The 15,390-nt window shown below is 32.7% G+C and overlaps 2 protein-coding genes across 2 annotated transcripts; both read left to right on the plus strand.

Annotated features, from left to right (window-relative positions):
* The first annotated feature begins 4,173 nt into the window (after window positions 1-4,173).
* On the plus strand, window positions 4,174-5,774 carry LOC108217519 (transcription factor MYB41). Its single transcript, XM_017390346.2, has 3 exons — window positions 4,174-4,440; window positions 4,534-4,663; window positions 4,882-5,774. Exons 1-3 carry the CDS (start codon window positions 4,308-4,310, stop codon window positions 5,570-5,572), a joined length of 954 nt encoding a protein of 317 aa, XP_017245835.1. The 5' UTR covers window positions 4,174-4,307; the 3' UTR covers window positions 5,573-5,774.
* Window positions 5,775-11,614: 5,840 nt separating this feature from the next.
* LOC108216894 (putative cyclin-D6-1) lies at window positions 11,615-13,639 on the plus strand. The gene is made up of 5 exons (XM_017389753.2): window positions 11,615-12,056; window positions 12,174-12,269; window positions 12,391-12,592; window positions 12,931-13,061; window positions 13,155-13,639. The coding sequence occupies exons 1-5, from the start codon at window positions 11,784-11,786 to the stop codon at window positions 13,428-13,430; spliced, it is 978 nt and encodes a 325-aa protein (XP_017245242.1). The 5' UTR covers window positions 11,615-11,783; the 3' UTR covers window positions 13,431-13,639.
* Window positions 13,640-15,390: the final 1,751 nt, after the last annotated feature.

A 15,390-nucleotide genomic window follows, 5' to 3' on the forward strand; every position in this document is an offset into this window, starting at 1 on the left:
GGGACGTCCCATCATTTCTATACATTCCCAAAATAGCAATTTTTTATAATATAAAACACTACTCCACCCATTACATTCTCCCACTATCTCCATTTTATAATAATAAAAACACTATTACACCCACTACTTTCTTCCACTACCTCAAATCTATTATTAAAAAATATGTGGGTCCCACCACTTTACCCACTTTCCATTCATTTTTTACCCTTTTTCTTGGTCTCCGTGTCCAATCCCAATGTATATAATTCATTGGGACGGAGGGAGTACGTCTCTCTCAGACTCAGAGACACAATTTGCTACAAATGCAGGGCACATACATGAAATATGACTACGTGCATTGTGTAAAACTTGTTAATGCAACGTTTACGTTCGATCTTACACCAATAATACAATAATAACATTATCATAATTAATCAATATATCAATGTATACGTCCATAGATCTCGTATGAACTTATTTAATCCGTATTGGTCAACTCTCTGCAAATATACTATTGCCTAATGTACGTACGTGGATGGTAAAGAATAAAATGCATGCATGCATGCAACTCGAATAATAATTCCTCTATTTAAGAGAAGAGACACACTTCTATTCTTAATACAAGTTTAAGCTTATAATTAGTTTATTTTTGAGAAACGAATGATGAGCAGTCGAGTACGTTATATGGTAATTAATATTCAAAGTTTGGTGGGGTTATTGAACACCTCACAACAAGAAATAACAATATGAGATAACTACCATGCAAATACGATAGAGTCAACTCCTTGACGTACCAAGGTTGGTAATTAGGGCAAGCAAATCTCAGTTTGATAAATATATGGTATTTTACAAGTTAACAACGACATGTTAATACGTATAGGTTTGGCCACGCTGTTCCAAAATGTCCTGCTGAAATTTTTATATTGTGCAGAAGAATTGCCAGCAAAAGAGATTGATATGCGTGCGTGGTTCATAAGAAAGTTGCGGCCGTTTGAAATAAAAATGTTTGATTATAGTTAATAAATCCGGTTGATAGAAAATCTCGAGTCGACTCTCTACCACGCCCAATTTTCCCGCAATAAATTATTTATTATGAAAATATTAATTAATGATTAATCTCAAAAATAAGTGTTCCTGGTTCATTGTTCAATCTAAATAATGAGGCTTCTGATGAGAAGAAATATAGCATGAGATTCATACTACTTAGTAAGATAAAAATGGGAGTAAAACGACACAATATATACTCACTAGAAGAAAAAATGAGTTTCACATTAATTCTTGAATAAAATTGATATTATGAACCAAGCACAAGATATTTGATTCTCACTAACTGAATTTATAAATATGAAACAAATATCCCTAAATTACGATAATTTAGCGAAAATATAACAGAGGAAACTATATAGATTTAAGCTAGCTCCAAAAGGAAATTTTTTTTTTTGATGCAGACGAAAATCTACAGTAAACGAGTACGTGGTGGCGTAATACTACTAAACAAGTTCTAATTCAATTATCAACAATGAACTATGTGGTCTTCATTTATAGTGACATTTCATTTCATTCATTTTAAAATCGCGAACAGTTAATTTATAAACACACTGATATCAGCGTTCGAATAATTAAATAATCTAACATGTCTCCCGTTTCTGAGAAGATCAATATAAAATTTTACGTTCGTTGGTCTAGAAGATTGATATTGCCGTGCGGATAGCAGAAGGGGGAACCGAACATTGAATGTGTAACATTTTTAAACAGCTAAATTCGTATTTAATATTAATGGATTAGTGATAATCTCGTGTCACAGTGATGATTAAGTTCCAAATCACTGGTACCATAAGTAAACAAAATATAAAAAGAACGACTAGTAAACATGGTAGGCAAGCAATTGATGGCAACTTAACGAGATTGAATTTGACTTTGTAGTAAAGTTTTTGTAGATACGGATTATCTGTTACAGTGTGTACGTATAGTTTCCTTGGCGAATATAATAATATTTGACCAAAATCTTACGGAGGATCGTTGATTATATGGAGGCGTATTAGACAAATGTTTAACTTTAATGACCATGACTGATCTCTGCATTAAGGAGGTTATTAGAGATTAACAAAGGTACTGGAGTATAGTACTAAAAATTTATCTTTCCTGTTTCTAGAACCTAATTATGACCTACTAGTGTTATCATTTACATTTAGAATTTACTCATAGATTTGTTGAGGTATAACCCAGCTAAACTCATTTCAATCAAAGTAAGATTGAAAATACATATTCCTTCCATCTTATTTATTTTTATATTTTTTTATCATCCAACACGTATTTTAATACATCTATAAAATATAATTATATAATTATTAATTAAAAAATTCTGAATAAAGTTTAAAATTTAAATTTTATTCAGAAAATGAATATCTTAAAAATAAGTTATATAATCGTACTTTAAAGGAGTCGCCAGCTTCCGATATATAATAATTTCAGTGACGGAGGGAATATGTCCTATTTTTTCTAAAAACAAATTTAGATGGTATTAGAATTATTTAGAATTTAAGTTTAAGGGTTTTAAAATGAAGTAATTACTGGTTTGATGGTGCAAAATGCAAGTACACTAGCACTTCCACCCCTAGTTAAAAAAATTATTCGAGTTTTATCATGCACTATACTTTATTTGTCGAATTGACCTCAGAATAGCTGAGAAGATAGCGGAACAAGCAACAGCTGGCCATTTGACCAGTTTGCTCCTAGAAAATAAGAACACAAACACGGATTAGGGGCAACGTGGCAAAATCCAGAGGCTGACCTCATCACAGATTTACCTTGCAATAACTTACATAAACACGTTAATGGACGTACTTACGTGTCACTTATATCATACCACACTGTTTAAATAATAAAACGAGATTGTCAATCGACGAAAATGGCATGCAGATTAAATAAACAAATATATTGGGAAAAAAAAAAGAGATGAATATAAAAAATATTTACGAGATATATCATATACGGCTCTTGAATTCCTTGTGGAAAGGTTGACGAAACTTCCATACAAGAAAACACAACAATAGTCCATGCGAAGTATGAAAATGAAAAGGATGTCTAAGCACTTTATGCATATTTGTCTTGGAGCTTAGTGCAAATTCAACTCTAGGTATTATATGGATTATTTAGATAATGATTATAGGTACATTTATTCCAATAGAGCTACAAAATGTCTGAAAAATCTGATCATCTTAGTTGTACTTAATGTTCAAAAAGTGGTCATAGAGCCGGTTTGGCAAACTTTAAATGATTTATAATTTAATATATTAAATGAGAGTTTGAAATATGAATAATTTTGATTTATCATTTATAAGTTATTAAAAATATAATAACAAAAATAAAAATAATTTATGAGTACATCATAACTTACGTATAACTTTTTTCAAAATAATGTAAAAAAATTAATTCATTGAAAAAGGTAACTCAAACTAATTTATGTCTTTAAGTAGGTGATTTATTTCTGATTTTAAATCAGTTTCTTTTTTTTTGTTGACAAAATGCATTCAATAAAACTCTCAAACACAGTCAGGACAATTCCCCGAACTGATAATACAACCTGATTGGGAAATAAAATGAGCTAAATAACTAATCATTCTATTTTCAGATCGCTTAACAAAACAGAATATAAATATTCTTGACAATAAAAATGATTACAAAAGTTTCCAGAGCAATCCATCATAAAAAAATATCTTTTAATTTAGAACCAAAAACAATTTATTCAACTTAAAATCGGAAGCAAACAGGCTCTTAATAACGTATACAAATAATGCCTTATAGAAGTGATAGTTGATGAAAGCCCCATGTAAACAACTAATGGAAACTGTGTTGATTTTGTCGAAAAATATTTTCAATCGAAACAACTTAAACAAGCAAAGCAAGAAATTTTTTCTTTATAATTGGTAGTGGATCCAACTACCTGTACCGACCAATAGTCCAATTTTTTTAGAGTGTTATGTGTTACAAAGCCATCCATTTAATGCCACACGTCACAACACTCATATTTAATCACATTTCATTTGACTCTAATTTAATGTTTTATCCGCTTTTCCGAGTATTATTTCGAACATGATTTTCTTAATTTTAATCCATTTTTGTGACAGTACCGAATGAGACACGGTGCGCAGTGAAAGAGAGAGAAGGGCCGGCGCCAAATATAGATTGACTTTCCAATGTTTCCAACTCTGCCTCTATAAATAGTTGGGACATGAGTTTTTCTGTTGCAAACTAAAAGCTCATCTTTGTTTTATAAGCACAGAGACATCTTGAGTCAATCTTCGATCAAGAAGCTAAGTAATATTAGAATGGGAAGATCGCCTTGTTGTGATAAGAATGGACTGAAGAAAGGTCCTTGGACTCAAGAGGAGGATTCCAAACTCATGCAGTATATTCAGACTCATGGACCTGGCAACTGGAGAATCCTCCCCAAGAATGCAGGTACACCACATATCTTCGTCTCAAGACGTTTATTTTGTTAAGTGACTAATTCTTCTAAAACCTCGAGTATTCTAACAGTTTTATTTATTACAGGGCTTCAAAGATGTGGGAAGAGTTGTCGTCTTAGATGGACGAACTACTTGAGGCCTGATATCAAGAGAGGTGGATTCTCCTTTGAAGAGGAAGAGACTATAATCCAACTCCACAGTGTTCTAGGCAACAAGTAAGATTTCTATTTGGCTCACTTAGATTATTATTCTTCACTACAAGCTATAAGTTGACTTGTACATAAAATTAAGCTCCTCTCTACTTCAAGTTCCATTTAATAAAAATTAGCTCTTACATAATTCGAGTGACCAAACATTTCAACAACTAATGAGATTAAAAATCGACATTTCAACTACTAACTTTAACAATTCAATCTGCAATGCAATTTATTAGGTGGTCTGCTATTGCGGGTCGTCTACCGGGAAGGACTGACAATGAGATCAAGAACTACTGGAACACACATATCAGGAAAAGGCTCCTTGACATGGGGCTGGATCCGGTCACTCATGCTCCTCGTCTCGATTTTCTTAACCTATCGACCATCCTCGGATCAGCACAGCTTAATGTCGCGAATTTGCTAGGCCTTCAAAATATTGTAAATCCGGAGCTAGTACTGAGACTCGCCAATCTTTTATCATCAGGCCATAATCAAAACCTGCAACTACTGAACCAAGCCAACCTGTTACAAACCCCAGTGCAAGACATGAGTTCGATTATTAATCAGGCACAGATAATGGAGCAGAACTTGGTTAATTATCAAAATTCGGAGGAAAATTTTCAGACTCCTTTGGTGCAACAAAATTATGGACAGTATGGAATTAATGATCAGGCTAGAGGGAATGCATCAATGATGCCACAGATGATGAACGGCAGCCAGGGAGGATTTGATTTTGATTCATTAGTGTCGAACACGAATACGACTACGACTACGAATACGCCTTTATCAAGCGCAGTTCCCACGCCATTGACCTCATCGTCCACATTTATCAATGGCAGCAGCACGGAGGATGAGAAGGATAGCTTCTGCAGCAACATGTTCAAGTTCGAGATTCCTGAGAGTTTGAATTTTGATGATTTTATGTAATACAGACACGTTCGGTTTGTGGCGAGAGTAGGGTCATTTCTTTTGTATATTTGACCTATCAGATTAATCGCTTACTTTAATATTTGTGTTTAATTCTTTCTTTCTTGTTACTATTTGTAGCAGTTAAACTTATACCTAGGTATTTGTATGATTTTATGGGTATAGAAAAATAACAATTTGCAGCTATTATATTATATACGTAACACATGGCAGGATGGGTGTTGAATGTTGATCACTGCATGAGCAACTTATTCTGCACAAGCCTTATGAATAATGTTGGGACTCCCTTATAAGCTACTTATTTTGCACCATAAACAGCATGTTTGGCAAAGAAGAACTTTTACATGATTTTTTGTTATTTATTTGCTATTTTCTGGAATTAAAAGTTTAGAGGACGTTTAACATTATATATTACAGAAAGAAGTGCTTATTTACAGAAAAAGTTACATATTTGTGTATATAATTTTTAAAAATATATAACTTGTTTATGAACAATAAGAGAGTAAATGCAAGACACTCTTATAATTCTCAAAATAATATATTTTCAAATTAATAAAAATTATTATATTTATTAAAAAAATTATTATATTCTAAATCACTCTTGTGAAATGACGTTTTTGGGCTGGGAGAGAAAATTGCCTCAGCTGCGGCCTGCGTGAAGCAAGAACCGGCCCAGAATAGTTACAATCCTCGCGAACTTGATACTTAGTTTGATGGGTTCTCTGGTCCCGAGATGAATACGTTTTGGAGAACTTATCCCATATACAGTGTTAGAGCATCTCCAGCGGTGCTCCAACTATATAATAAACAATTCAAATTCTAAAAAATAAGAATTTTATATTGATTGACAATTCCAACAATAGTCTCTATTTATGTTCTATGGCAAAGAGTGTCCAAAAAGTGGAAAGTTGGATATTTAATCATTAAAAAACAAACGAGGAATGAGTTAGGGATTACTTATTTATGAGGAAGGAAAAAGTAGATCCTAAAGTTTAGGGAATGAGCAGGTATTCTGCTGGAGTGAATTTTTGTCCATATTCTTCAAAAATTTAACTTAGGACATGGTATAGCTAATCTGCTGAAGATGCTCTTATACTAGTAGTTGTTAAATGATGTTTCTCGCGGTTATTAAATTTTTTGGTCATGTTCATCGTTTTTTTCGCTGGTTCAGCGATTTTCAGATAGACAATTGAAATAAGTATTTTTCATATTCAGCAGAAAATTTCTATAAAATTTTTTATATATATAAAAATAATTATCATTCTAGTTGCTAGATATATTGTTCAAGAACTATAAAACTAATTTCACATGCCGGATAAGCCTCCCAAATATAAACACGGTGACGAACGCTCTAAGTTGATAATCAAGTTGAAATTGAACTGCATTGTTCTTTTATTACTGTTTCCACGAGTGTACATATAATAAGCTATTTCCTCCGCTTTTTCTATAAATTATTTTGATTTTTTTCCACTATTTCTAGACTAAATGACAATATTTATTTAGAATATATGTAGAAATTGAGAGAATATTAAATTTTGGCCATAACTACAACAATAACCTTAAACAAGTTCGGCAAAATAATAATAATAAACAGTCAAATTCTCCTAAACTCAAAATATTGTCTTAAATTAATTGAATTTTCTAGTATGTTCATATCCAAACACTAACAATCATTTTTAATGATAACTTTCGCATGAAATTTTTTTAAATAAATACAAGTATACACCTCATTCATCCAAATAAAAATAATACTCCCTCTGTCCCATTTTAACTGATGTTTGACTTTTTAACACGTATATTGAGGTGTAAAAAAATAGTATCTACACTCAATAAAAATATTAAATTCTTATATCAAATTAAAGTTTGGATTCTAAACTTTTATTTGATATAAATTTTATAAAGATTAATTATGTCTACATGTGATTTTTTAAACACCTTAAAACGTGCAAAAAAGTCAAAGCAGTTAAAATGGGACGGAGGGAGTAGTTAATAATGTTCGTGATACACAAACGAGAAACCTAAATTATTTTATGGAGCCCCACGGCCTTGATTTTGACAATAAGAAGATTGTTAATAAGATTGTTATGTGCAAAATACAAGTAGTTAAATCTTTTGTAAATTAACGAAGTGTGACAAAAAGAAGTTGAACAGTGTGCATTAATTTAACGAATGATGTCTCAAAGGCATGGGGTGCTTTTCATCGGCTCTTTCGGGAAAGGAGCATTGTAGAGTAAATTATAGATGTAGGTTTTTGAATGCCTGACCATTTCGACGAAACAAGGTCCACGTACTGTAGTTGTCTACAACGTTACCATCTAGCACAATTATAATGATGATGTTTTATGTATCCGAAGCATCGCGTGGTACATAAAATCATCATGTGACTGCAATTTTTTTCCCCTTTTCTCGATTATCCGATACGTTAGATGAATCGACAACAGATTACAGAATCAAATATGACTATATAAATTTTATTGAATTATTAGATATCTAAGAGCATCTCCAATGGTGCTCTTAAGCCACTCTTCAAAATATAATATAATATTTGGCTCCTAATGAGTTAAGACGTTGAAAAAAATTTCAACTCCAATGCTCTTCTTTATACTTGCTCCTTATTCATATTTTATTCATATAAAAGAGAGAGAAAAGTAAAAAGAGAGAATTGTTGGGAGTAAAGTTGGAGGGAAACCAATATTATATTCATGAAAAAGAAGTTAAGAGCTCTTACATGCTCTTTAAAAGAGAGGAGAGATGTTAAGCTCTTAATTTTTTAAAGAGCTTCTAGGAGCCCATTGGAGCTCTAATTCTTGCATTGCTCTTTAAATTTGAAGTTAAGAGCTCATTTAGAGAGCCTCTTGGAGATGCTCTAAGTAATAGTAATGAATTTCCGTTATTATTAATCACATTATTATAAATAAAATATACTAAATTTAGTTTGATGATTGACGATGTGGTATATTTCTGCAAAGTGTATAGATTCAATAAATGTTATAAAAAATTAGACAAGATAAATGACTCATCGGAGAGTAATTTTTCTATATATATTCTTTAATAATTTTATTTTGATATATCTTATATATTTTTAACTTAGAATTTAATAAATTAAATATGCTCTAATAATACACAAAACGTTTTACATCAATCGATATTAACCAACAACCTTTTACTATATTGAAATAGATATTATACTTGTTTAATTACAAATGTTAACAGTTCAACTCGCGATTATTTTGGTCAACATGTGGTGAAATAATCAACTTAAATAAAGATTGTGATGATGTAATTATGAAGTACAGTTCAAAGCACTGTAATGATCACTAATTAATCACAAGATGAGCTTAAGAAAACACAGTACTAACATTATGTCAAATAAAGTACAAAAGTGAAAAAGAGTTCGGTGATAAAAATGTAATATATGCAACTTCCTGAATTTCATGAATATATTTTTTAAATGAAAAGTGAAACAATATATTTTATAAAGGAGGAAACATTAGATGATAAACTTGTATAAATAAAAATAGATATTCCTATTTCAGATCCCTGCATATAACTATTAGTTCGGGAGAAAAACAGTAATGCATCGAAAGGATGTTCAGTTATTATATATCTGTCTAATTTTAAATTATTGAGTGGCTGCATCTCTCAGTTTAACTTGATTAAAGAGTTAATACAAGATTAATTAGAGCAGTTTGATCGTGTTTAAGGGCCCAGTTGGACAACATTAAGCTATCAAACCCCTTTTGTTGCGATTGTCAAGAGTAGGTATATGTTCTTGACATGTGCTAGATAAGTCTGCTAATCTCGAAAGAGAAATGGGACCTCGCTCAGATGTATTTTATCCCGTAAAGTAAAATGTCAGAACTATTTCTCAATTTATAATTCAATTATGTCAAAAGTTGGAATTGTTGGGGCCATTTTTTTGCTTATTTTTTGACTAGTCTATATTTTCTTTAGGTGTCAAACTTAGACTTGTTCCTTTTCTTAACATAAATATAGCTTCACACAGTGGAGATGCATGTAGTGAAGAATAATTGACAAATGTTTCTTCCCTCTGCTATTTGGATGAATCATGTAGAAAAAATTGATAGCTAAGCAAAGGCCAAAGAGTGAATGATGTTGAAAAATTTGATGGTCAAGAAAAGAACTGATTTTGAGTGTCAAGCATTTTCTTAACTCCAACTGTGATGCTTACTACTATATTATAAAATTTATATTATATCATTATCAACAAGTAGTTGTTTGTGATATAATGATTAACGCTAAGGATCCTGAGATTTGCCATCAGAACGAACAAAATCTAAGTCAAACTTGTTTTCCGAAAATTTTAAGATGGTGAAGAAATTAAATCACACATTCACAGTTGTGCATTTTGGTTTGGACAAGCATCTTTTGCACGTGGCATTGAAGGAAATGTGATACTTCTGGCATCCACCTTGATTAATCTCCTTAATTAACAAATAAGAACCCCTTAAACATTCTTGTTTTACATACATAACCACACCACTAGGCACCAAGATCTTGCAATCCGGGAGTTTTATTATACTTTATGTTCAAATTCATCAAATCTTAATTATAAAACCAAGCAACAAGTTTAAAGACTATTGTAAAACCAAAAGCTGGCCCCTACCTAATATTGGTTTGTCCTATTTACGATAATCTAACGTTTGTTCAGTGGTCTGAAAATTCAACGGACACGATCTAGCCTCAGCTTTGTCACTATTACTTCTTTGGGCATCTCTCCGAGATGCAGAGAGTTGTAAAGTTTTGGAGGCTCTCTGTGCAAGAACTAAGAACGTATTGTAATATTTTAATATTATTTTTTGCAATCGGTCTGCTTAATTAACTTGTCAATTGGGTTCCCCATGAGAGGATTGAGATAGGGGGGAGACTGAGCCCTGATGAGGAGTGAAGTTGAAGTCATGAGTCAGGACTCATTTATCTTTATCTCATCTGTCAGTAACTTTGGGCAGTTAAAAGTACTTTGTTGCTATAAAGAATTTTGCACCTTTTTTCTTTTGTTACCAAGAATAATGTACTATAGGCTATAGCTCTCTGTGTAACATGAATAAAATCCCCGCATTTGGTACCGAAATTCGTTACAAATTCGATCTGATTTATATCTTATATATTTTGATAAATATGAACATGACTCGAAAATGATATAAGCAACTTAGAAGTGATTCGAAACTTGAATTTCATGTCCTCAAACGTAGATATTCAACTTCATGTGTATTTATTTAATCTGAAATTAACTCATATATAAACACAAAACTGACCTGTAATGAAGTTGTAATCCCTTTATGTATATAAGTCGGATGCTCTCTATTTTGAAATACAAAATAATTAATTTTTTGATATATTTTTATATGTACTTTTAAATCGGTTGACCGTATAATTAAAATTATTATTTTTGAATAAAAATATATGATTAATATTATAAATAATAATTTTATAAAAATGATTTTAACAATACAACAGTGTTACAGAATTCGGGAATCGGACCTAATCGGTTGAGCTACCGATTCAGGGATTAATCAGGAATCGGGGATTAATCGGAAGGATTAATCGGAGTGAAAATCGAATTTATTTTAATATTAAAATATTATTTAATATTTAGTTATTATTATATTAGCTATTTAGTAACTAATATATTTACTATATTCATAAACTCTCTAAAATTATTCATATTTAAAGTAATATAATATTTTAATTTTAATAATTTATCATATATACTTCGATTAAGAAATATATAAGGATTAATCGGATTTCAGAAATCGAATCGGTGGCCAATTTTGCAGGGGATTAATCGGAAATTAATCGGTTAAATCGGGAATTTTTAGAACACTGAATACAGTGAAAAAATTTAGAATTTTGTGGAAAAAATTCAAGCTACATCATATTTTAAAATCGAGAGAATACACAGATCTAGTTGTGTGTGTGAGTCGTTAGAATATAAATATTTGTGATGATACATGTTCAGTTGACTCTTGTGCACACAATATACATATTTCATGCAAACTGCAATAAATAAAAAACGGGGGAACAAATACATGTCGCAGCTGTATACATTATATAACTGCACCCTACCTTTTCATCTTCTCAGTTGTCATGGATAAGTAGTAGCAGTCCCCCTCTATTACAAAACACTCACAAAGTCCTGTCTGAACCAAAGTCAAAACCATTTCTCTCCTTCAACAAATCCCTTGAAACCATGGATTCACAACTCAACCTGGACTTCTCATTGCTAATGCCTAGTGCTAATTCTACTAACAATTCTCAGTCTCTCAAATTCGATACTTCTCTTTTCGACATGGAGTCTCAGCTACAAATCAGACAGTCAAATAACACCTGCATTTCTAACAATAGTCGCCGGGAAACTATCTCTCTTATCTTGCAGTTATCTCACAAGTTTGATCCTGTGTTGTCTTACCTTGCCATCGATTACCTCCATCGGTTCGTTTCTACCGGACGTATTGTTAATCAGGTACGTGAGCGTGTTTAATTATTTTAAAAATAAAAATATAGATAATTTGTTTAGTAGATTTGTTCGGCTACATTGTAATAATGAAATATTTATGTGCATGTATTTATATAAATGTAGGATGCGAAGCCATGGATGTTGAGGCTACTTGCCGTTTCTTGTGTTTCCTTAGCTCTAAAGATGAGTAAGACAGAATTCTCTCTCGATTGTATACAGGTGAGAATATATTAATCTAATACATTGTCGAACCAAAAATTAACGATACATATTTTTAGACCCGACTATCTCGAAATCATGATTCCGACACTGATGTAACATGTGTGTGTATAATGTGTAGAATGAGGGTGGTTTAATGTTTGACAAACAAAGCGTCCGACGTATGGAGTTGTTGATATTGGGAGGTCTCAACTGGCAGATGCGTACAATCACTCCGTTCTCTTTCCTCTCTTTCTTTCTTTCGTTTTTTCAACTCAAAGACCCGCCATTGACTGAAGCACTTCAAGCCCGAGCCACACAAATTATCTTCGACTCTCAACATGGTAATTTTACTTTACTCAACCTTTATGCAATATTTAATTTTTTTTAAATGTAACTTTATTAAATGTTTATGCCATATTACACCGTGAAGACATGTGTTTTGGGATCGAAAATCGGGTAATAATGATTTTATTGTTAGGCCGATGTTAAATAGTCGGACGAGTGTTAATAATTGAGAATATCGGAGATGTTTAGAGATCTATAAAATTACCGGATTTTTTGAATATCACGTTAATTAACGAACTATCGCAGAACCGTTGAATATATTTATTTACTTGACATAGAACAATTGTCACCCAAAAACTAATAACATCTCTGTGGTCTTGTTAATGTGCAACAGAAATGAAGATACTTGAGTTCAGGCCATCCATAGTTGCAGCATCAGCTCTACTCTCTGCTTCCCATGAGCTATTTCCCTTGCAATTTTCATCCTTTAGAGACTCAATTTCAACTTGTTCCTATGTAAATAAGGTGTGAATATTTTTTTTTTGTACGACAATTGCAATTACAGTGATTTTATGTTGAGGTTAGAAGTAACATTTGAAATAATTATTTACATTGCAGGCTAATTTATCAAAATGCAATGAAGTAATGGAAGAAATAGCAGCGGAAAGCTATGAATCGATGTTAGATATTGGCGCAAGCTCAAACACAAACACTGCCGTGAATGTACTTGACCGTGATTGGTCTAGCTCCAGCTCCGACTGCAGCACCGGTCTAATTAGTGACACAACAATTAACACAGAAGCCCGGGGGGACTTTAAGCGACAAAAGATTACTCTAAGCAGTTTCAGAAGCGATGAAACGTTTCAGCTTTCTCACATTCACCACTGCTTATAAGCAAAGCAAGCTAAATAACAATCACAGGAGCCTCTATCGAAAGCCGAAGGAGTCTATAACTAAGGAAATTTTGTATAAAAAAAAACAAGAAGAAATTTATATTCAAATTAAGGCTAATGATGTTGTACCAGGGTGGAATAATGTACATTAAACGGTACCTAATGTACTCACTCGGTTCATGATTAATAGCCACTTTGGTTTCTTGCGCCTTTTCAAATTCTTGGCCTGTAAGAAAGGAAAATGCTTAACAATAAAGAAAAAACATGGAAATGATTGATAGCTGTTGTGGTATCTTTGTCCAAGAGAATTGATGTTCATAGTCCTTGGCCTGAAAAAATGTAGCACATTAAATGGGTTCATGGAGTATCTTATTTGTGTTTTTGTCTTCTTCAAGCATCACTTGTGTAGGTGTGCACAGTCTCAATGTTAAAGTCATTCTCATAAATATTTGCAGATCTTTGTATACAGCCACTACCAAGAATGTTTATTGTTATACCCCTAGCAATTTGTACAAGAATGCTCCACTTTCTTTTTATGAAAAATCGAATCAAAACACGACGGTAGAGAATCATAAGATCGCGTCATTTGTTAATTACAACTTTGTCTTGTCGAGACGGTTGTTGCACTTCTATTCTCTAAGATTCTATTTACAACACAATATGATACTGACAAGCTCTCCTCTTAACATTTCGATGATTTAGGAGAACTTTTCATTTAGAGTGACTTATAATGATCATGGTAAGTTTTTCTCGTAACACCCTGAGTTCTTCGGAGAAGATACCTAAGCAATTGTGAATCACATCACTAGCTAGTTTTTATTGGTTCAAGTTGGGGATTCATAATCGGTTGGATTAAATCAGACAGAGTAAAGAGGGGTGCAGTTGATACATGATATCACGGAGAAGCATCTGATGGTCCCTATATCTGCTCAAGACATGTCTCTATCCCACAAATATGCCCACGCCAATGAGATCTCTGTATTAATACAGAAATGGACCACTGCATTAGAATTTAGACACTAAATTACCATTTCAAACATAGATAGACGCATAATTACTGTGCATCTGCAGGAGTAACTTTTGTTACTCTCACTAGCAGCTAGTAGCAGCAGGACAGGCTCTTTACATTGCTGAATATATTCCAATCCTTGCTTTTTTCTATTTCGGGGAGTCCAAGATTTTTTTCAGCAGTCAAAAAATACCCCAGTTACTAGTCCGAAAGTACCCTCACCCTAACCAGCCCAGATTTGAATTCAGACGATTCACAGGTCTTCGAATCCATGCTTAATTAACACGCATAATTTTTTTTCCTCTCATGACGACATGGTCATCACTAGGGTTGCAACTCAGGCCGAGCGAACCAAGTTTCGAGCCGAGCGTAATTCAAACTGAGATTAAACAAGTCAGCAATGTTACCACTAGGGCTGTAATTCGGGTTGAGCAAGCCGAATTTAAGGTCGAGCATAATTCAAGCCGAATTTCGGGTCGAGCATAATTCAAACCGAAGCTAATCAAGTCGGACGAGCTGGCTTGTTTAAAAGCCAAAATGTCTATCCGGATTACAAATCTAGTCAAGCCGGCTCATTTAATTACACGGGTATAAAATCTTGTTCGACTTAGGCTTGTATACTAGCTCGAACCAGTTCCAGTCTTATTAAACGAGTTGAGCTCGAGCGCTCGCGAGCAACTCGAATTACGGGCCTAGTCATTATTCATATGGGTTTCTTAAATTTGTAACAAGCATCGAATTCTAGTACTCCCTCTGTTTTGTTTTACATCACACTTTTGACTTGGGCACGTATCTTTCAAGTGAGTTATCCGGATAATAAAAATTATTACTTTTAATTGATTTTTTTTGTTAATTAAAATTTAGATTATATATTATTATTCAGAAAAAAATTTCAAAATAATATTTTTAACTGCCCGATCAAAATACTTAAAACTTAAAAGTGTGTGTCAAA

Source organism: Daucus carota, chromosome 4 (genome assembly GCF_001625215.2).
Source record: "Daucus carota subsp. sativus chromosome 4, DH1 v3.0, whole genome shotgun sequence".
NCBI lineage: Eukaryota > Viridiplantae > Streptophyta > Magnoliopsida > Apiales > Apiaceae > Daucus > Daucus carota.

Coding starts and splice junctions, on each gene's coding strand:
- LOC108217519 (XM_017390346.2), top strand. CDS start 4,308: ATGGGAAGATCGCCTTGTTGTGATAAGAATGGACTGAAGAAAGGTCCT. Junction 4,441..4,533: donor AATCCTCCCCAAGAATGCAG/GTACACCACATA, acceptor TATTTATTACAG/GGCTTCAAAGATGTGGGAAG. Junction 4,664..4,881: donor CACAGTGTTCTAGGCAACAA/GTAAGATTTCTA, acceptor GCAATTTATTAG/GTGGTCTGCTATTGCGGGTC.
- LOC108216894 (XM_017389753.2), top strand. CDS start 11,784: ATGGATTCACAACTCAACCTGGACTTCTCATTGCTAATGCCTAGTGCT. Junction 12,593..12,930: donor TATCTTCGACTCTCAACATG/GTAATTTTACTT, acceptor AATGTGCAACAG/AAATGAAGATACTTGAGTTC. Junction 13,062..13,154: donor CTTGTTCCTATGTAAATAAG/GTGTGAATATTT, acceptor TTTACATTGCAG/GCTAATTTATCAAAATGCAA.